The sequence below is a fragment of the Sciurus vulgaris genome (genome assembly GCF_902686455.1).
Source record: "Sciurus vulgaris genome assembly, contig: HiC_scaffold_632_arrow_ctg1, whole genome shotgun sequence".
NCBI classification, from domain to species: domain Eukaryota; kingdom Metazoa; phylum Chordata; class Mammalia; order Rodentia; family Sciuridae; genus Sciurus; species Sciurus vulgaris.
This window is the reverse complement of record NW_027632957.1, coordinates 1,731,722-1,753,572: the sequence shown is the minus strand read 5'-3', so window position 1 is coordinate 1,753,572 and position 21,851 is coordinate 1,731,722. Positions and strand designations below refer to the sequence as shown.

At 35.2% G+C, this 21,851-nt stretch overlaps 1 protein-coding gene across 1 annotated transcript in view; it reads right to left on the bottom strand.

Annotated features, from left to right (window-relative positions):
* LOC306652081 (zinc finger protein 519-like) overlaps positions 1 to 21,551 on the bottom strand; it is a 230,941-nt gene extending 209,390 nt beyond the window's left edge. The window contains exon 1 of the mRNA XM_079125153.1: positions 21,545 to 21,551. Coding sequence (XP_078981279.1) covers positions 21,545 to 21,547 — 3 coding nt within the window. The 5' untranslated portion in view covers positions 21,548 to 21,551. The remainder of the gene's footprint in view (positions 1 to 21,544) is intronic.
* Between the last annotated feature and the right edge of the window lie 300 nt (positions 21,552 to 21,851).

Genomic DNA, 21,851 nt, shown 5'->3' with positions numbered 1-21,851 from the left:
AGATTAGCTGACCATTTGTTAAGTATTTCTTCAAACTAAGGGGAGTTGAGACCAGAATCCTGAGATGCCTTTCTTAGAAGGGCAAGGTCTGGAAGTGGAGTGGGGATCCAAGGCCTTTCATCCCCATCCACACCCAAATTGATGGGGTATGCTGCAAATGGATTCTTGGGAGGAAAAGAAGATTCATTTAAAGTTTCCTGCTTGCAGGAGGGAACTCTGGAAAGAACTCTGGAGGGAGTGGGAGAGGGCAATTCACTCCAAGGGTACAAAGGGGAGGGGAGATGGCGGGAGGTCTTTATTACTTGACGGAAGGCCTTTGTTACTCCAGGGGTGGAATTTGTCAGTATCCAAATCTGTCTCCTCCTCCTCCAAGGTTACAACGCTTGAAGCAGAGGTTTGCAAAATCATGTTCTTGTCATCTAGAGAATCATTGTGATTTTTAATGATATCTTCTGCTGAGGAGCCCTATGGCTGGCAATAATTGCTAGGAGAATTGGAATGAAAGTTGCTGGTGGGGAGTAGCCATAATAAACTTCTCTTTTCCTAGCTAGGTATAGAGCCCTCATCCAAATTTGGGGTTCCCAAATGTTCTCAGGACTAATCCATGGTGCGATGATTATGGATTGGTCCCCAAAGCAGTTTAGATCTTTTGGTTTCACCTTAAGCCTGTGCTGTGCTAGAAGGGCCTTTAAAGTGGTGAGCTGCAGAGCTCTCTGCATGGGGGGGGGAGTTTTCCCATCGTTATGGAGTGGAGTCCAATGAAAGGGTGGTGTTGAGTTGTGGATTAGTGTAAACAAATCTCTCCAGAACCAGGAGAATGACTGTGAGGCAAACTGCAATGAGTATACCTAAGCCTAAAATAGGGCCCCAGCAGGAAGACAAAGGGAGCTTATCTTCAGACATACAGAGAAGTGTGTTTAGGATCTGAAATATTTTGGTGCTTCATGGGGGGACTTCTGTGAGTTGTTACATCACAGCTGTGTGTCCCACACAGTGTCTTAGGTAAAAATCTCCACAGAGAGAGACCTGGATCCAAATTTGGGGGCATCAATCCCTTATGTGAATTCGCCAGGAGAACCAAAGGGGAAGATAGGGCTGCTGGTAGGGGAGGGGCATGTAACTCAAGCCAGCAGTGGTGTGTGCCTTTTCTTGGGGATTAGGACAATTAGGACAAACAGGGAAGAAAGGGGAGGGGAGGGGTCCTGTGCTTACCCTCACATGACTGTCAGCACACACAACACAAAGGGGCTCTTACCGAATCAGGAATCAGGGGGGATTCCCCAATCCTGAGGAGCCATGAGTAATGAGGCATATTGGTGGCAAATGTAGGGGTGTGTTCCCAGCTAGCTCAGGTGCAGGTAAGAGTCAATGGAGCCATAACCCAGTCCCCTGGAATTGGGTAAATGCAGGCTTGTGGTGAGAAACCTGCAAACTCATTTATTGCAGGAGAAACCATACATTTTATAGACTTTTAACCCAATCACAATGTGCCACGGGGGATCAGACCACCAGGCCCCTATACAGGTTCCCTTGGTAACACTAGGTAAATTTGGGGACTGTTGCTTACTTTTCTAAGTGACCAGAGTGGAATGCTCCTCTCTGTAATATTCCTGATGACTGTGAATGTGTGAAGGTTTTCCTTACACACTTGAAACATTCACAGCTGCTAGCCAAGACTTAGTATTTCTCCCAAAAGAGGCCAGTCAGTAATAGCCAGATTGAGACATTGTACTGTCATAAGTGCAAAGGATGAGTTCATTAGGGAGTACTGGGCCACATCCCAGTCCCTTTTACTATTTATTTTGAGAAAGGGTTCAGCTAAGTTGTTTAGGGTCTTGCTAAGTTACTGAATCTGTCTTTGAATTGCCAGTTCTCCAGCCTAAGTCTCTTAAGCCTCTGAAATTACAGGAATTTACCACTTTGCCCAACCTCAATAAATTTTTAAAAACTGTATTTATTCCATGCTAACATGGATCTATATAAACTTACAGTATAAAATATTTATATAATAAGTTCATGTTTATGTTAAGTTTAATGTGAAATAAATGTATATGAATGGGAATATGCCATTTATATGTACATAGATAAAAAAATAGGAGATTTGTGTCCTAGTAATCAAATGTGATCCATAAAACTTGGACAAATATGGACATTTGATTTTTATCATTCCTTTTTTTTTCTCCCCTGTGGACTTATCATGGAAGAAAACCCCAAAACACAGAATTAGTGAATGGAGAAAATAGTCCCTTTACCTGTAATAACTTGGGGATATGATTGCTTTTTACTATTGGAGGTACAGAGTTTACAATTTCCACAAGTACTGCATATTGGCACTCATGTGTTAACCGTGAAGAAGATGATCACACAGAATCAAGAACAGAAAAGATTTTTAGTTCTATAAGAAAGGGAATGAAAGAGACAGTGGGCAAGAAGTACCCAAAGAGTTAAGAGTGGAAAGAAATTCTTAGGTTTTTTAGCAAAATGGTGATTACAGTTTATAATAAATACTTATACAATTCAAAATAACCAAAGATTTCTCAGGTTTCAAACATAAAAATGATAATGTTAGAGAAGATGAAATTTTCCCTGATTTAATCACTTCACACTGTATAATTCTGTAGAATTATAATGCTGGGTTCCATATTAAAGTACAAATAGTAGATTACAATTAAAAATTAAAATAAATAAGCATTAACACTTCAATGGTTTAACCACCTAGTTTGGAATTTTGAATGGCTTTCCTTGTTCATTAATGTTTTCATTTCCCTTGGTATCTTGCCTTAAATATCTGCGTGTTGTAAAGGTTCATGAAGTGATTTAGCCTCACACACATGATTTTCTATGACTTTTATTATAATTATGTGTCTGAAATGATTAAAATACATGCCTACTATTTCAAACACTTGAAATAAAGTACAAATAAGCCTTGTGTAGAAAATATTTCATCAGTAGTTCAAAATCAAATTTTCTCTCCAAGTTTATGCTTGGGTCTCTGAACTGGAGAAATATATTTGCTTACTTCATGAAGATAAAAACTGGGACTGTTTTGGAGGCCCATTTTTCAGATGTGGCTCAAATTCTTCTTTTTTAAGGAAAACATTAATGGAATGACTGTAAATCTATTTTAACTGTGATTCCAGATGATTCCAGATGACTGGAAAAAACAATTAGAATATGTTTACACTGATAATTGATCATTGAACTTGGCTTTCTTAAGATATTTATTCTGGTCATGATAATAACAGTTGTGTAAGATAGATACTTAGACTGGGAATTCAAAGACAGTTCCAAACTAAAAAAATATATATATATATTTCTACCCATATTAATAAGTGTTCAAACAATATGGAAATTTGTTGAGGCAGAAAAAGAGATAGTTATTATTTAAAGAACAATTAAATCTTCCAATTCTCATGTATAAGGAACTGCATAATTAATACATAAAGGTCAGCATGTCTACAGACATCATTATAGGTCAGAAACAATTCCCTATTTGATACTTCATACTCTTTCACACATAAAAGCTCTAGGATATAGGTAATTTGACTGACCATAATTTACAGGTGAGCTGATCCTACTTAGCATCAAGATCACATTTGAACTCAATGGAAGATCATATATGCTTATTCAAACAATGTACCTCAAAGTGCATATTTCTCAATGTGGACTCAGTTAATGAACTAAAAATATGAGGTCTGGAACTAAACCTGAATATAGACAGCACTGAAATTATATACCTATTTTTACACCTGCTCCATTGAGATTCATTTCTCGAGAGGGTTGGTCTTCCCTAATGTTATGCAATCTTCCCACTTGAATTCATGAAAAATTGTAGAGTTTTTTATATGTGCCTGATGCTTAATGAAGATAAGAAAGATAAAAACCACGTAAGATATTCTCCCAGAAAACCTCAAAATGATATTAAAATTGAGAACTCTTCTCAAAAATGTATGGTAATTCTGAATATACAGGGAATTTAATATATAGTGGGAGTCCAACCATTGTTACATAATCCAGACATGATTTGTTAATAATAGGGGAATTTCACCTGGAGGTATCAGAGAAACTTGAGAACTAAAATGGAAAAGGGTATACTGGGGTAAATCCACATATTTTTCTGATAATAATTTAGGCTGAGATTGATAAAGACGACACTGTTTGAAATAAAGGTTTTTTTCTTTCATTTTCTACTAAGATACAAACTATGTAATTCCTTGCCCAAATGATGAAAAACACCAACCAACAATGATTTTATTAGCAAAAGGAACACATTTTTCTCTGAAGGTGGCCTTGGGATCTCAGCCAACATCATCCTTCTTCTGTTCTACATGTTCAATATTCTTTCCAGCACAGGCTTAAACCCAATGACCTGAAACTTTTTCTTTTGGCCCTAACTCATCTAGGAATGCTGATTTTATGTGGTTAATATCTACAAATATGTCAGAATTTTGGGCAACCTACAATAAGATTTATTCATGAGGAACTGACATGATACCCTGAACAAAGAAAGGGCATCAGATTTTACTATGGTCTGTAAGTTTGTCCTCCTGAAACTTGTATTTTGAAACATTTATCCATGGTTGTGGTAAGAGGAGGTGTGGCCTGGGGATTATTAGGTCATGAGGCTTGAGCTACAGAAATGGAATTATTCTCCTTTGAATAAAAGAACCTGAACATTTTTATGTGCAAACAGAGTGAGACAATGCACTCCCTTATGCAGGGGTGCCTGGCAACCCAACAAGTGCTTGACAAGGATCCACTGGGGGAATGATGTTTGCAAAGACTCATCATTCTGGGAGATGCCAGATGCTTGCCTCCAGGCTCTGGTGCCTTTTCTGCATTATGTTTCTAATATTATATTACTCATACTATTCCTTGGTAGTAATCACTGAGGGTGAAGGGAATACTAGAGAATTTCCCAAGAATATTAATAAAACATAAGGGACTATAACTCCTTCTCAGCCACAAGTAGTAAAAAATCTTTTACCATTGTGTGATGTGTCTTCCTCCTGGGGTGCTTGTTATGAACATGTAATGCAGTACATAAATTTGGCCACGGAACTGTCTATCTTTCCAACCATGAGTATGCAAAAAGCACCTCCCACAGTAGCTATTAGATATGGACTAGCTTATTTTATCAATGGCAAGCGCTGCTACCCCCCTAAAGGCAAGCCCTTAGAGAAGGTAGATATAGATCTCTCCCTGTCTTCTACATGGTGGTTTAATCCAGATGATGGTTTTGTTTATGTGTGGTGGTAAGGTAAAAGAATAAGGTTTCACAACATTCCTTCCTTCCTACAAAGAATAGGTCACTCCTATAATAAACATTGGTACACAATGTCCTGTTCTGGGAAAAGGAGCTACATAAGACAATGTAATCTATTAAGTAAAAAAAACTTGGCCATGGGAATCATTGGGACTGTTGCCCTCCTGTAGCCCTTAACTTAGCAATTTAGATATTAATCAGATGGACCTAGTAGAAATGGTCATGTGAAATTATTTGTCTATCGCTTTAATCGTGAGAATAATAATAGTCTTAGGTCACATAAAGTTTAGATATTAAGGAAATAAACATTGTATTAGCTCATTGACTTAGTTAAATATTCTTAAAATAATTGTAATCTGTACAGTTACTGATTTCCCACAATCTTTCGGTAAAAACAATTTGTGCCTATGCTTTGGAAACTTCTTTGATTTTATTCATCATAAGCTGGTCATCATAGACTGAAGAAGAGTGTATATAAACCCATCTTTCCCCAGAATAAAGTGGGATTGATTGCACCAGAACTAGAGTCTGTGTCTTTCATTCTCCATCCATGGCCGACACTGTCTCCCCATGCCCCATTTACCAGTGTGGAACCCATGGACTCCTGCTAGGGCTGGACCCCGGCACCCTTAGACTTATGAAGGTGCTATAAAAATTGTAGTGCACTTGTGGTTTATAAGGTACTCACATTTATTTTTCACACTGTGAAGATCAAAGCACCAGGAGATTCAATTTCTGTTGAGGACATAGGATCTACACATCTCTTCACAGATTTTTTCAAATTCTTCTCAACCATAAAAATGAATAGATTTATGTCATTTGTTCAAAATGAGTGAACCTGGAGATCATCATGCTTAGTGAAACAAACCAGACTCAGAATATCAAGGATTAAGTGTTTTCTCTTACATGTGAAAAATAAAACAAAAAAGAATGAGGAAATAATATTTCACAAAAGAAGAAAAAAGGAAAAGCAAAGCAGAAACTCATGAAGAGAGATGAGGAGAGGGAAAATTGAGGCCCTGAGGAAAAAGGCTATTCAAATTTTGTTATGTACATACATATTTCAGAATGCACATACTTTTAACATAATTATAATGTACTTATCTATATGTATATATATATATATACCAGGGAGTGAACCCAGGGGTGATTAACCACTAAGACACATCCCCAGTCCTCTGTTATATTTTGTTATTAGACAGGGTCTCACTAAATTGCTCAGATCCTTGAAATGATGCTGATGCTGACCTTAAACCTGTGATCCTCTTTCCTCAGACTTCTGAACACCTGGTAATTCAAACATGCAACACTCTGCCCAGATAAAGATAATTCTTAAAAAGCCATCTAAAAGAGAAAAGCCCTGAACCAAATGTAACCTTAGCTGAATATTACCACACCTTTAAAAATAATTAATGAAGGCCAGTGTTGTAGCTCTGTTGTAGAGAACTTGCCTAGTATGTGTGAGACACTGGGTTCCATCCTCAGTACCACAAAAAAATTATAAATAAAATAAACTTTTTGTGTCTGTCTACAATTTAAAAAGTAGTTTTAAAAATATTTAGTTGCTTCTCAAATTACTCCATGAAATAAAAGAGGAAAGAAAATGCTTCAAAATTTATTTAATGAAGTTGGTATTACATTGCTACCAAAAACAGGTAACATCAACAAAAGAAAACTACAGAGCAACATCCCTCAGAACATAGTTGCAAAATACTTGATAAAATATTAGCAAATTATAATCAAAAGCACATTAAGAATATTTTATTTCATATGATTTTATTCTAGAGTACAAGGATGGTTCAACGTGTGAAAATGAGTATATATAATTCACAGTATAAGAAGAACTAAGAACAAAATTTACTGGCTCATCTCAATAGATGCAGAATCACTCTTTTTAAAAAATTACTGCTGATTCATAATAAAAGTCCTGAATACATTAGGCTTAATAAGAACGTACCTCAACATTGTAAAGACAAACCCAAAGGCAAACCATAATAGGACAATGGTGAATTAATTTTATCTAAATTAGGATCAAGAAAATGATATCTACTCTTTCCACTCCTATTTGAAACATCATTTGTAACAGTCATGGAGGGAAAAAAAATAGGTCACTGAGGAAGGAGGCCTCTTCAATAAGTTTCTCACCAAGTTGCCCAAATCCCATTAGAAATGAATTTCATCCAACTTTGTTATCCTTTAATGCATGTTTCTTTCTCCCACCATAATTTACTCTCTTTCATTCACCATAGCAAATATTGTACTGGGGATTACAGATCATGTGAGCCATCACCTCATACCTTTGCCTATTTATAATTACAGACTGGCTAATTTTCTTAGGCTTTCCCTAATTTACAAAAACTGGCTTTGCCCTTGAGAACCAACTTCCACAGCCTCCTTCATAATTCAGAAAATAGGCAAGATACAGCACCTCCGCTGGGCTGTGCATTTTGCTGAGATATCTGCTGGTTAGGATATTTCAAAGGAAAAGGCCATGGAAAATAAAAAGAGGGAGAAATTAATGAGTAGATTGTGATTGTAATGGCTTGGGGTTGAGGTGTGACTAATCCCAAAATTTACTTTTATACTAATGTCCTGAGCATATAATGTTTCTCATAAGTGCCTGCCTCTACTCCTGGCCCAGGCCAGCATGGATTCCTTGGATAATTTTCTGCTCAGTGTTCAGTTACAACAATTCTCCTTCATAAATAGAGATAAATCTTTCTCTCATAATACCCACCAGAAGTGTGGTTCTTGACAGGCAACTAAGGATACTTGCAGGATTGTTCTCAAAATTGCAAATAAAGATTTATTAGAAAATGTTGGGTTGTGCCTTGGGATGGTTTTCCTGAAAATAATTTCACATAGTCTGAGCAAAAGAGGATCCAGTTACCTACCGTAGAGAGCCGTTGCAGATAATGCCAACACTCCAAATTCTCAGTTTTTTTTCTCTTATATCAAGTGAATAAAATACAGTTGGAAAAGTACCTGTTATAAGTGGAATTTTATTCCAAACATGGTTATTAACATGGAGCTGCCATGACAGTGAGTAGAGCTTCCCTAGAGACCTGGATTTTCTGAGATGAGACAACTCTCAGGAACTGAGAGTTTACATCATTCTCATGAGCATGCTGATGCATTATTTAATGAGCAATTTCTCAAAGTAAAAAATGCTCACGAGATTTAATGCCAGGTGGTAGCCTTCTGGGGCACATATAGAATCTCCCTGAAAATAAAGTGGACATCTACAGCTGGGCATTTTCCACGTCAACCCAAATTCAGTTGGAAAATCAAGAGGTGAAGACAAAAGAGAGCTGTCCTTGGTCCTGTATTTTCTCTGTCTGTTGTGCTTTGCATTGGGATGAATATTATTTATTAAAGAATTGTGCTAATTAGGACTGAATACAAACCTTAACTTTTGCTAATATCATTTGGGAGGCACAGGGGTATTTATTTTAATTTAATTATTTTGATTCATTGAAAACAAATGGGGTGCAACTTGTTTCTTTGGTTGTGCATGAAGTAGTCATACCATTTGTGTAATCCTACATGTACATAGGGTAATGATATTTGCCTCATTCTTTTATTTTTCTTCCCTTCACCCCTCCCATGGCTTTTTTTCCTCCATTCAATCCATTCTTCCTCCATTATTGCCTTCCTCCCATCCCCCATTATGTATCATCATCCACTTATCAGAGAGATCATTTGCCCTTTGGTTTTTTTGGAATTGGCTTATCTCGCTTAGAATGATATTCTCCAACTTCGTCCATTTGCCAACAAACGCCATAATTTTATTCTCCTTTATGACTGAATAATATTTCATTGTGTATATATAACACAGTTTCTTTATCCATTCATCAATTGAAGGACATCCAGGTTGGTTCCACAATCCAGATATAATGAATTCAGCAACTGTGAACATTGATGTGGCTGCATCTCTGGGGATAGTCCTTTGGGGATAGACCATGGAGCAGGATAGCAGGATCAAATGGGGGTTCCATTCCAAGTTTTCTAAGGAATCTCCACACTGCTTTCCAGAGGGACTGCATTAATTTGCATCCTCCCCCAGCAATGTATGAGTGTATCTTTTTCCCCACATCCTCGCCAACACCTATTGTTTCTTGTATTCTTGATAATCACCATTCTAATTGGGGTGAGATGAAATCCTAGGGTAGTTTTGATTTGCATTTCTCTTTTTACTAGAGATGTTGAACACTTTTTCTTATATCTGTTGATTTCTTGTAGATCTTCTGTGAAGTGTCTGCTCATTTCTTTAGCCCATTTGTTAATTTGGTTATTTGTTCTTGGTGTAAACTTTTTTGAGTTCTTTATAGATTCTGGAGATTAGTGCTCTATTTGAATTATGTGTGGTGAAGATTTTCTTCCACTCTGTATGCTCTTTCTTCAAATTGCTGATAGGTTCCTTTGCTGAGAAACAGCTTTTTATTTTGAATCTACCTCAATTATTCATGTCTGATTTTATTTCTTGTGCTTTGGAGATCATGTTAAGGAAGTCTAATCATAAGCCAACATGATGAAGATTTGGACCTACTTTTTCTCTTATAATGTGCAGGGTCTCTGGTCTGATTCCAAAGTTTCTGATCCTATTTTTATTGCTGGGTGAGATATAGGGTTTAGATTTACTCCCCTGTATATATATTTTCAGTTTTCCCAGCACCATTTGGTGAAGAGGCTATCTTTTCTCTATTGTATGTTTTTGGCAACTTTGTATAATATGAGAAAAATGTCTCTGTGTCCTCTATTTTGTACCATTGATCCACCTATCTATTTTGATGCCAACACCATACCATTTTGGTTACTTTTGCTCTGTATGTTAGTTGAAGTTCTGGTATTGTGATACCCACTGGTTAACTCTTCCTGGTACGAATCACTTTAGCTATTCTGGGTGTCTTATTCTTCCAAATGAACTTCATGATTGCTTGCTCTATTTCTATGAGGTATGTCATTGGGATTTTAATTGGAATAATCTTGAATTTATATAGCAGTTTTGGAAGTATGGCAATTTGACAATATTAATTCTGCAGACTCAAGAACATGGGAGATCTTTCTATCTTCTAAGGTTTTCTTTAATTTTTTTCTTTAGCATTCTGTAGTTCTCATTGTAGAGGTCTTTCACCTCTTTTGTGAGATTGATTCCCAAATTTTTTTTGAGGCAATTGTGAATGGGGTAGTTTTACTAAATTATCTTTCAGAGGATTCACCACTTATGAATAAAAATGCATTACATTTATGAACATTGATTTTTATCCTGTTACTTTATTGAATTCATTTATGAGTTCTATAAGTCCTCTGGTGGACTTTCTGACGCCTCTAAATACAGAATCATGTCATTCACAAATAGATATAGTTTGAGTTCTTCATTTCCTATTCATATCCTTTTAATTGTTTTGGTCCAATTGCTGACTAGAGTTTCAAGGATGATGTTGAATACAAGTGGTGAAAGAGGGCATTACTAACTTGTTCCAGTTTTCATGGTGAATGCTTTCAGTTTCTCTTCATTTAGAATGATATTGGCCATGGGCTTAGTATTGACAATGTTGAGGAATGCTGCTACTATCCCTAATTTTCTAGTGTTTTGAGCATGAAATGGTGCTGTATTTTATCAAATGCTTTTTCTGCATCTATTAAAATAATCATTTGATTCTTAACTTTAAGTCTGTTGATATGGCGAATTATATTTCTGGATTTCCAGATGTTGAACCAACCTTGCATCCCTAGGATGAAACCCACTTGATCATGGTGCACTATCTTTTCAATATATTTTTATATGCAATTTGCTAAAATTTTGTTAGGAATTTTTGCATCTATTTTCATTGGGGATATTGACTGAAATTTTATTTCCTTGATGTGTCTCTGGTTTTGGTATCAGGGTGATATTAACTTCATAGAATGAGTTTGGAAGGGTTCCCTCCGCTTCTATTTCATGGAACACTTTGAGGAATATTGGAATAAACTCCTCTTTGAAGGTCTTGTAGAATACAGCCGAGGATTCATGTGGTCTTGGACTTTTCATTGTTGGTTGACATTTGATGAATTCTTCTATTTCATTGCTTGTGATTTGTATTTTTAAATTGTGTATTTCCTCCTGATTCAATTTGGGTGCATCATAGGTCTCTAGAAACCTGTTGATGTTTTCAAGATTTTCTGTTTTGTTGGAGTATAGATTTTCCAAATTACCTCTAATTATGTTTTGTATTTCAATAGAGTCTGATGTGATCATTACATATAAATTGAACTAATCCTCTCTGTTTGTTATGACAATATTGTTAATAACGTTAAAGGGGCTATTTGGTTTAGGGCTGCATACTATGTGTATTGGGTGCTGCTAATATTGATCTCCTCCTTAACGAAGAGGTTTTTAAAACCTATAGGTTCACTATAAGCCTAAAGTGGGGAAACTGCAACACCAAAGATCTGCACTGCTAGAGAGGAATATATATGAACAACATGAAAAAACAAGGGAAGAAATTGTTCCAAACAAACCTGGATTCTACATTCAGAGATCACAGTGACAGCATGGTAGAAAGAAATGTCAGAAAAGGATTTCAGAGTATACATAATTAAAATGATTTATAAAGCAAAGAATGTAATAAAAGAGCAAATGCAGGCAATGGATTGATCACTCCAATAAGCAGTTGAAAGAGCAACTGCAGGAAGAAAAATATCACTTCAACAAAGACATAGATTCTAAAAAAAAAAAATGGAAATCCTCAAAATGAAGAAAACAATAAACTAAATAAAAATTCAATGGAAAGCATCACCGACAGACTAGATCACTTGGAAGAAAAAACCTCAGATAATGAAGACAAAATATTTAATCTTGAAAATAAAATTGACCAAACAGAGAAGATGGTAAGAATCATAAATGAAAGCTCCAAAATCTCTGAGACATTGTGAAAAGACCAAATTTAAGAATTAGTGGGACTGAGGAAGACACAGACATACAAACCAAAGGAATGAACAACCTATTCAATGACTTGATATTAAAAAATTCCCCAAACCTGATGAATGAAATGGAAAATCAAATGCAAGAGTGTTACAGAACACCAAATGCACAAAATTACAACAGATCCACACCAAGGTACATTATAATGAATATGCCTCATATATAAAATAAAGACAGGATTTTGAAGGCTACAAGAGAAAAGCATCAGATTACATATAGGGGAAAACCAATATGGATATCAGCAGATTTCTCAACCCAGACTCTAATAGTTAGAAGGGCCTGGAACAACATATGTCAGGCTCTAAAAGAAAGTGCTTGCCAACAAAGAATCATATACCCAAAAAAGTAACCTTTGGATTTGAAGATGAAATAAAATCCTTCCATGATAAACAAAAGTTAAAAGAATTTACAAATAGAAAGCTCATGCTACAGAACATTCTCAACAAAATATTCCATGTGGAGAAAATGGAAAACAGCAAGGTAGATCAGCAAAGGGAGGGACTACCTTAAAGGAAAGACCAATCAAAAGGGATACCAACTCAAGTTAAAAACCAAAACAAACCCAAGTGACTGTGAATACAAATCATATCTCAATAAATTAGTAAACCATAAAATGACTAGGAATTTATAAGCAAATCATCCATCTCAATAGTTTGAAAGAAATAAATTTTATAAGAGAGTAAAGAAAATCCTAAGCAAAAGAGTAAAATTAGAAGATATTGAAAATAAACATAACAAAGAATCACCAAAGTCAATGATGGTGCTTTAAAAAAGCAAATGAGGCAGTTGTAGTGCAGTAAACGTGTATTCCAAACAACTCAGGAGGATTAGGCAGGAGGATCAAGAGTTCAAAGACAGCCTCAGTAACTTAGTGAATCACTTAGTAACTCAGAGAGACCCTGGTAAATTGAATAATTCAATAAGTAAAAATTATATCAATTATATACTATGTTATTGCATACATATGTATATATATATATATATATAATGATGTCTCATTTGAAGTGAATATATTCTGTGAAATTTATTGTAAGAAGATTCTGCTATTTTTGAAGTACCTGAGTATAATGACAAGTATCTAGTTGGGACAGATTACTACATGATGAGGCCCTTTGATATATCCATTCCACTGTTGTGAATGAAGTCTACCACTGACCAAAACACCATAATGCCACAATAGACTGATGTTATAAAGTTAAAGCAATCAGTGTGGACCACATGATAAAATTAATACATGGTGGAACTCAAGACAAAACTCTTAATAAGTCTTTTGTTATTTAGACAGTTTTAAATCATAGAGATTGTAGTGTAGGAAAGAGGAAAAATGGCATTCTTTCCAAAGAAAGATGCTAGGATATGGGGATATTTGTATGATAGTAAAAATGCTATTGTATGCTTTACTCATACCACATAATCCACTTTTACATACTAAATATAAATATAAGAATTATGAAAATTGAACTATAAAAGAAAATATGAAGCTGCCAGAAGTTGACATAAAAAGTGAGAGAGGATGCATATTGTGGTACACAACTGAAATATACAGTACTCTACAGGCTAAGGCAGAAGGATCACAAGTCTATGACCAACCCAAGAAACTTATCAAAATGAGTCTGAAAATAAAATTTAAAAAACAGCTGAGGATATATCTCAGTAATAGACACCAGTTTCAATCCCCAGTATCAAAAAAGGGAAAAAAAACAACAAAAAAGCTAATTATTTTCAAATTATACAAAATAATATTTTAAATTTCATAAATTGTAAAATATTAAAATAAAAATATCATTCATCAAATGATTCCACGAAATGGTACAAGGACAAATGACCTAAATACCTCATATACAATCAAACACTTATAAGAAGAAAACTACAGACTGCAAGAAGAAAAGCAGGCAAGTCTTGAATATTCACTTTAAATAGGCCATATATAAGTGTCCCATAATCAGGAAAAACTAAAAATCTTTGGAAACTAAGTAATGTAAAATAAAATCACATCATAAAAGCAAAGTTAAATACTATTGATGAACATATGGAAGAAGGCATTCTCACAAAGGGAAGATATAGTTTAAACTGCTATTATCCATGTGCAGAATTTTTTTTAAATCAAACATACATGATACACCACCACCAGAAACAGAGACTGAAATTACAACACCTGGACATATGAAGGCATAAATGTATTCTGCCTGAGTTGAAACCCAGATGCATGGTAAAAGGGGATGTATATTTAGGAAGAAATAAATAATAAGCTATTAAAAATAATGGTTCTAGAAGTTAGACACTTTTTTTGTTATATTCAGTTTGACAAATACTAAAAAACACCATGTATATTTTATAGAGTTGTCACATGAATGTTGTGTTTTATATGTAAGAATATTTAAAAATGTGCAGAATGAGAAAATAAAAATACAGAGAAGTACATCAAAGAGCCAATTGTTCAACTTATGTATAGATTGTAAAACTATCATAAGGAAGACCATTATTCCAAGTCAACTATAATAACGCCTCAATGAAATTAAAGAAGGGTACAATGCAAAAGCATCCAAAATTCTCCAGGAAGTTTTTACATATATATAAGTAGCCAAGAACTCTCAGAAATATAAAAGCAAAGTACCAGCTATCATTAAATGATACTAGTGTATGTTATAAAATTACAATATTGTAGTAATATAAAGACTAAGAAATCACAATAGAGAAAATTAGATAGGTAAATCCATATGTGTCTAAATATTGTTTTTATTGTTAAGTGCAATAAAAAGGCCCATATAAATACAATCATCAAGAAAATTATTTAATGTGAATGAATAACACAATCCAACCAAAAGATAGATATTAGAACTAGAGGCTTAGACCACTGGTTGGGATTGTGTGCAGAATGTGTGCAACACTGGAATTACACCCCAGTACCACCCACCAGAAAGCAGATATTAAGAGGAATGATTATAAAATATAGCAAAATATGAACCTCATGACTCTTGATCCATTCACAGATATGCCAAATCAATATTTACTCCTGTTTTGAATCTGTCTTAAACTTATAAATTAATTAGAGGCATATAAAGCAAAAAAATCTACCATCAGATGAATAGGAAATGTTGGCTTATACGAGTATATTAGCATTTCTTGGGCAATGACCCTTATAACCAGGACAGGATATTTAAGTCCACTGTTCCTCTGAGTAGAGGAAGACACATTTAATTCTAAATTTCATGTAGTTTGAATTTTAATCTAACTGGTGCAAACAGAGAAAGAGACTAGATATACATGACTATAAAGGTAAGAGAAAAGGAGTGTTTTTCCTAGGAAAATGTAAGAGTCCTGGGATTTATTTCATGGGACCAGGGAAGAGGAGTAAACTCAAGGATCCCAATTTTTCATAAGACATTTGTCAGCATAATCTGCAAAAGGCTGTTACTAATAGTTGAGCTTCTTTCTATTCAACACCAAAGAGTTAACAGGAAAATGCAGTCCATGACAGGCAACCCAAGTGGAAGTGAAATACTTCATGAGCCCTCTCCCTCAGCTCACCTCACTAATAACTACAGGACTAAGCAATTCTTTCACTAAGGAATTTGTCTGAAATTTAAATTTTTCCATTCAAGGGACTACATCATAAACCTCCAGGTTTTGGGAGCAATGACAAATGTGCATGTGCATATCTCAGTATATCACAAAGAAAAGACCCCATATTGGTATGCAAGCATTTCCATGAGCTAAAATCCCCACGAGGAGCTAAGAAAAAGGTTTAAAAGGACTGATCCCTGTTTATATCTAAAATAGGATCACATCACCTTCTTTCAGTGAGTATAAGACAGCCTCGATTCTAACAAATATGCATCTTAAATATAGTGCACCATTCAACTATAAGAGTTTCTGTGACTTGAGTGCAGCTGTTAGAATGGCTACTATCAAAAAACAAAAAAATAAAAATTACCCCAATTATATGGATATGGAAGAAAGAAACACTTTAAACTGCTAGAAATGAATTTACTAAAACCAATTTTTAAAAAGTCTTGAAAGTTGAAAGTTCTTTAAAAACTAACAGAATAATAATTCTGCCCAAAGTATTTGAAATCAGTGTGTTAAATAAATGGTTGCATTCTCATCTTCACTGTAACAGTATTCACCATAGCCAAGGTGAGGAAACAACTGAACTACATTTTGGATGAAGGGATGAAAGAAGGAGATTTCTTCCATCTTCAGGGCACTCAGCTACTTCCCTGAAACTCTATACTACTAAAATTAAGTCTGCTGTCTAGCAAGATAAGGCCCAAGTACTGATATTCACTGGACTCTCAAAAGATATTAATTGTGCCAAGTGTGGAATACTCATATCAGATAGTTCTGAAACACAGTACTAGGAAAATATCAGAGAGAAAAGGAGAACTTTCTCACATAATTTCCATCAGGGGAACTTTCAACACAAAGATATTTTGACAAGGTATCTGGCCTTGGAGAGACAAAAGGAGAATACAAGAACATAGTTTTAGAAAGGTCAAGTGATTTTTCTCTACTTTTATATCATGTGAAATTCTCATAAATAATAACAACAACAAAGGCCTTTGCTTTTGTCTTTTTTCAGTGGTACTGGGGATTTAACACAGGTGCATGTTAAATATGAGCTACATATCCAATCTGTGTTTTAAAAATTTGAGACATGTGTCTCTAAGTTGCCTCTGCTCAACCTAAATTTCTGATGTTGATCTTGGAATTACAATCTTAGCCACCTGAGTCTCTGCAATTTTGTACATTTGTCATTGCACAAAGCCAGAAAACAAATCCTATAGAAAGTTCTATCCTGTTCTTGATAAAAAAATAATAATAATAATTAAAAAATAATGTGGTCACTTGAAATATAATAGGGAAAATTATTGATAATATTCAGGATAGGAGAAGTTGTCATTGAAAATATGAACAGGGAGCTGAAATTTTAGGATTTTATTGACACATATATAGAGAGGTTCAAGCTGTGAGACAGGGTTCTGGATTTCACATTTTGCTTCCCATACACTTAGAATATTCAGGAGGATTCAACCAGGTTGTCACACACCTGTAATCCTTGCATTTTTATGAGTCTGGTCACAAGTTTAAGGCCAGACTCAGCATCTGTTTTGAATTAAAAATAAGAAGTTCCATGGGTGTAGCTCAGTGGTAAAGGACCTCTGGGTTCAAAGCACAGTATCACCATCCCACCGAAACAGAAGAATGAGCTCAGGAAGAAGGAAGAACTGAGAAATGTACAGACTAGAGATCACAACTCTCCTCATGCAGGAAAACAATACATGGAGTTGTGATTCTGATGATCTTCTCTCTCCACAATCCACCACACAATCTGGGAATGTGCTGGAATGCTGGCATGTATGTGCTTAGATAGAAGTTCAGATAGCAGCTGAAAATATTCTGCAGAAAGATGACAGCCTACTGCTGAAATATGCCCCACTTGAGTGGAAAGTGAGGATTCAGGATTAAAGATCAACACCTTATTTTGCAATTTGGCCTTAGACCTAACCGCCAGTCTATGATATTTTTCTTCCTAAGGTGAAAGCCCTAAATGAGCAAGTGAACTTGGAATCAAGATAAATTTTGTTGCCAGGCATGGTGGCACACACCTATAATCCCAGCAGCTTGTAAGGCTCAGGTAGGTGGATTTCAAGTTCAAAATCAACCTCAGCAACTGAGCAAGAACCTGTCACTAAATAAAATTTTAAAAGTTCTCAGAATGTGGCTCAGTGGTTAAGTGCCCTGGGTTCAATTCCCAGTACAAAAAAATTGTTTCTAATTTAAAAGCCCAAATACCTCCACTACATCACATGACTCATACAACTTTTCTTATTATTTTAGAACTTGGTTAGTGGCACTTATTAAATAAAAGCAGGATTTCTAAGGGTGTGTGTGTGTGTGTGTGTAATTTTAATATATTTTGCTTGCTTTCTTGTATCTGGGTTGGAATGGACCATGGCCAGCATTTGGAGGGAGAAAACCTACCTCTGGTAGCTTTCTGCTTACCACTCCCTGCTTTCATTCAGGGCAGTGTCTCTCCAGATTTTTGAACCTGAGAAAAAATACAGATAAGGAATTGTATTTCTCACCTGAAAGAAAAGCAGGGAAGAGAATTGCCTGAATATTTGTGCATATATAGAATAAGCACATACATTCCAAATAAATGAAACCTTTTTTTTTTTTTTTATACCTGATTGTTTATGGGGCTTTCTTTCTAGGACCAGGAAATCCTTGTTCAATTTATAACAAGCAATGACACCAGCCAGAAGTAATCTGAACCCTTCTGTACAAATCAGCAAAAAAAAAAAAAAAAAAAAAAAAAAACCAAAAAAAAAAAAAAAAAACAGGTTTCTATGTCATTTTCTAAACATAGCTGATAGAGGTATGGAACAGACACCCATTTTATTGGGGATACAAAGTAAAACCAGTGCAAGGAAACACAATTAATTTTACAACCTTGAACCACCAGTGAATTGGAATTTGGAATTCAGAGAAGGAAGATTCAACCTTTTATGTTGGGAATATAAATGACATTGATGCATACAGTGATAATGTTATTACATACATGGAAAAGAAAATTCATGTGAGTGCAGAAAATGATTAAACAATTAATTTCTGCAGTGTTTTCCAAGTGGTTTGTCACCAGGGCCATAACACATACATGTATTACTAGCCTCCATGAAAAGCATTTTCCATCTGTGTTCTCTAAAATCATTTCCCATTAGAGAGACAAGTAAACACAGGATTCTGGATATTAAATGGCAACTCAGTTGTACGGAGAACTACTCGGAGACAGAATCATATAAAATTTCTTCAAAGCTCCTCAAAGGCTGATTTGCTGCTGTTGTAGAGGATGTGTCTGATGAAATATTTGCACTCCAGTTTGAAGAGAGAACCTAGAGAAGACATTACAGGAACAATACAAATATTTTTTTCTACTTTCATGTTAAGTAACTCTTCAAAAACTGAGCTATTAACCTAGATTCCTTATGAGGTAAGTGTGTGGAGATTAAAGGGTGCAAAAAACCACATCACATGTCCAGAGTCTGAGTATGACTAAGAAAAGAAGTAAATCTAAAAGTCTCATAAACTTTAAAGAAAATATATGGAATTATTTCTAAAAATAAATGTCCATTTTTTGCTATCTCTACAACACATTATTTAGAAAACAATAGATTATAATGCATATTTCTTGGAATGCAAAATCTTATCCTATATGATTTTGTATTAAAGCCCAAAATTCAGATAAGACAATGCATGATTCACTGTCCAAAACATTAACAAAAATCTTCAAAGAAGGAGTGGATATTTTTGTGAATGTGTCATTCCACAATTTACATAACAATGATGTTGAGGAAATATATTCATTTTCCTGCAGCCATAGGGAAGTAAGATTTTCCTTACTTATATATCCTGTAAGAATTTCAAAAGATAAGCCCTAGAATTTCCTTGAAATAAGCTTCAAATACAAAATATATGAGATATCCACAATCCAAACTCAGGTTAATAAAAATGTAATTTTTTTATTAATTAAATGCAAAACTTTTTATTTTCTTGAAATCCAATTCTATCTTCCTTTTTGGATATATTTTCTTAACTTTGAAGCCAGAAACCACAAAAAGAATAAAAATGCCGGAAAATGCCTTGAACTGTCAATTAATACAGCGAATAGCTATATCTAAATCTTCAATAATCATGAAATCTAAAGGAATATTCAAAATATTTAGAGAAATATAAAATTCCATCACAGACAAAATAATATTGTTGATGATATAAAACACATGAATATTTATAACCTCAAGGAGTTTATTATTATTTGTGTAGAAGTTTGTTATTGAAAATATATGTTGCTCACTCTCACAGAGACTTCCTAAAGTTGCAGCATATGTGACCATGATAACATATAAGAACAAAACAGTACTCATCCAAACACCAACCATATAATCCCATGGGCATGGTTCAAGTGAATATAAATTTTAGAAGAGATAAATAATTATCTGGGAAAAATGGTTACTAGGATCAAAATTTTTAGTTATAGTATATTCACTTTAGAAATAGTATAAAATACCATGATTAAGTTTTATATGTGTGCAATATGCATGTGATATTTCACAGGTATACATGTTTAGAAAGAAAATATGTAGGACTTATTAGAAAATAAATATGATCAGAAGCACATGAAACACATATCCCATGTGTAGATGATAAAACTCATCATTACAAGGAAGATAATTTTCCCCCAAATTTACCGATAATATGCCCAGTACAGTTGCTATGTGCCTATATGAATATATCACAGTAAATTATACTTTTATGTGTATCTATAAAGTGGTGATGTATAAAACTATAAATAAATGGAGGAGAGAAGTTAGGAGGAGAGGGAAAGAGAAACTACTGGGTAATGAAGTGGAGCAAACTATATTCCATGCTTATAAGATTATGTCAAAATGAACTCAAATATTATATATAACTATAGTGCAATAATAAAATAAAACATGCTTTACTTTTATTGAAATAAGTAACTATAAACTTCTAAAATTCATCCACAAAATTATCTATAATTTATAGCCAGGAAATTTTTCAATCATAAGAGCAAAAGGAGTACTTCTCATTACCAGATATTCATATACATTGTAAAACTACACTATTACAATAATCAACAAGGAATCATAATATAAACTAAATCCACATATGAATCCATATGTATGTAAAAATCATATACTTAATTGCAATAGAAAAGTCTAGACAAATCAAACCACATGAAGACAATCTCAGCAAATAAGCTAGACCCTGTCTCGAAATAGAAAATAAAAATCACTAGAGCTATAACTCCGTAGTGAAGTATCCTGAGGATCAACTTCCAGCAACACACACACACACAACAAAGAAAGCAAAAGGAAAAGTAAAAAGAAAGGAAAAATGAAAATTTGCTGGCTCAGGAGGAAACGTGGTCCTTACAGACCACAGCTGCTCTCTGGCAGGAAAATGGCATGTGGAGATTTGTTTACAATAATGGGCCCCACTGTCAATCACCAACATCTGAGAAAATGGGCCACAGACACACACCTGTGTGATAGTATTTGAGGATGTCCTGCAAGGATAAGGAAGGCAGTGAGGGGTCTCTGCCACTGATATGTTCTCCACCTGGATGACCAGTAAGACAGATGGTGCACTGCCCCCAAAGGAGGGCTCAGGCCTGCAGACTCAAGAGACTGCGGAGAGTCCCGATTTGCCAGGTGTGGTTTCTGCCACAGCCAGTACCACTGTTCCCCAAAGCCTCCCTCCCCAGGTTCATCATGCCACTGCCCACTCACCATTTCCAGGTGTTATGGAGCCAGTTCTTCTCCATAGGGACCTCCAACCCCTGCACAGCAGAGCAACCTGGGGATTCTAAGCAGGAGAGTGAAGCCTAGAGCTGAATGGCTGATATGGCGGACTCAGGAGAAATGAAATGAAGAAGGCAGTGGAACCCCACCTCCAATTCCCTGTCCGTACAGAGGATTGGATAGTTCTAACTGCTCCTGATTGGACAGGCCTTCTGACCATGCCTCTGAGGTATTAGACCAGGGAGCCTTCCCTGTGAGTGACAGTGAATAATAGCCAATGCACATGAATAAGAAC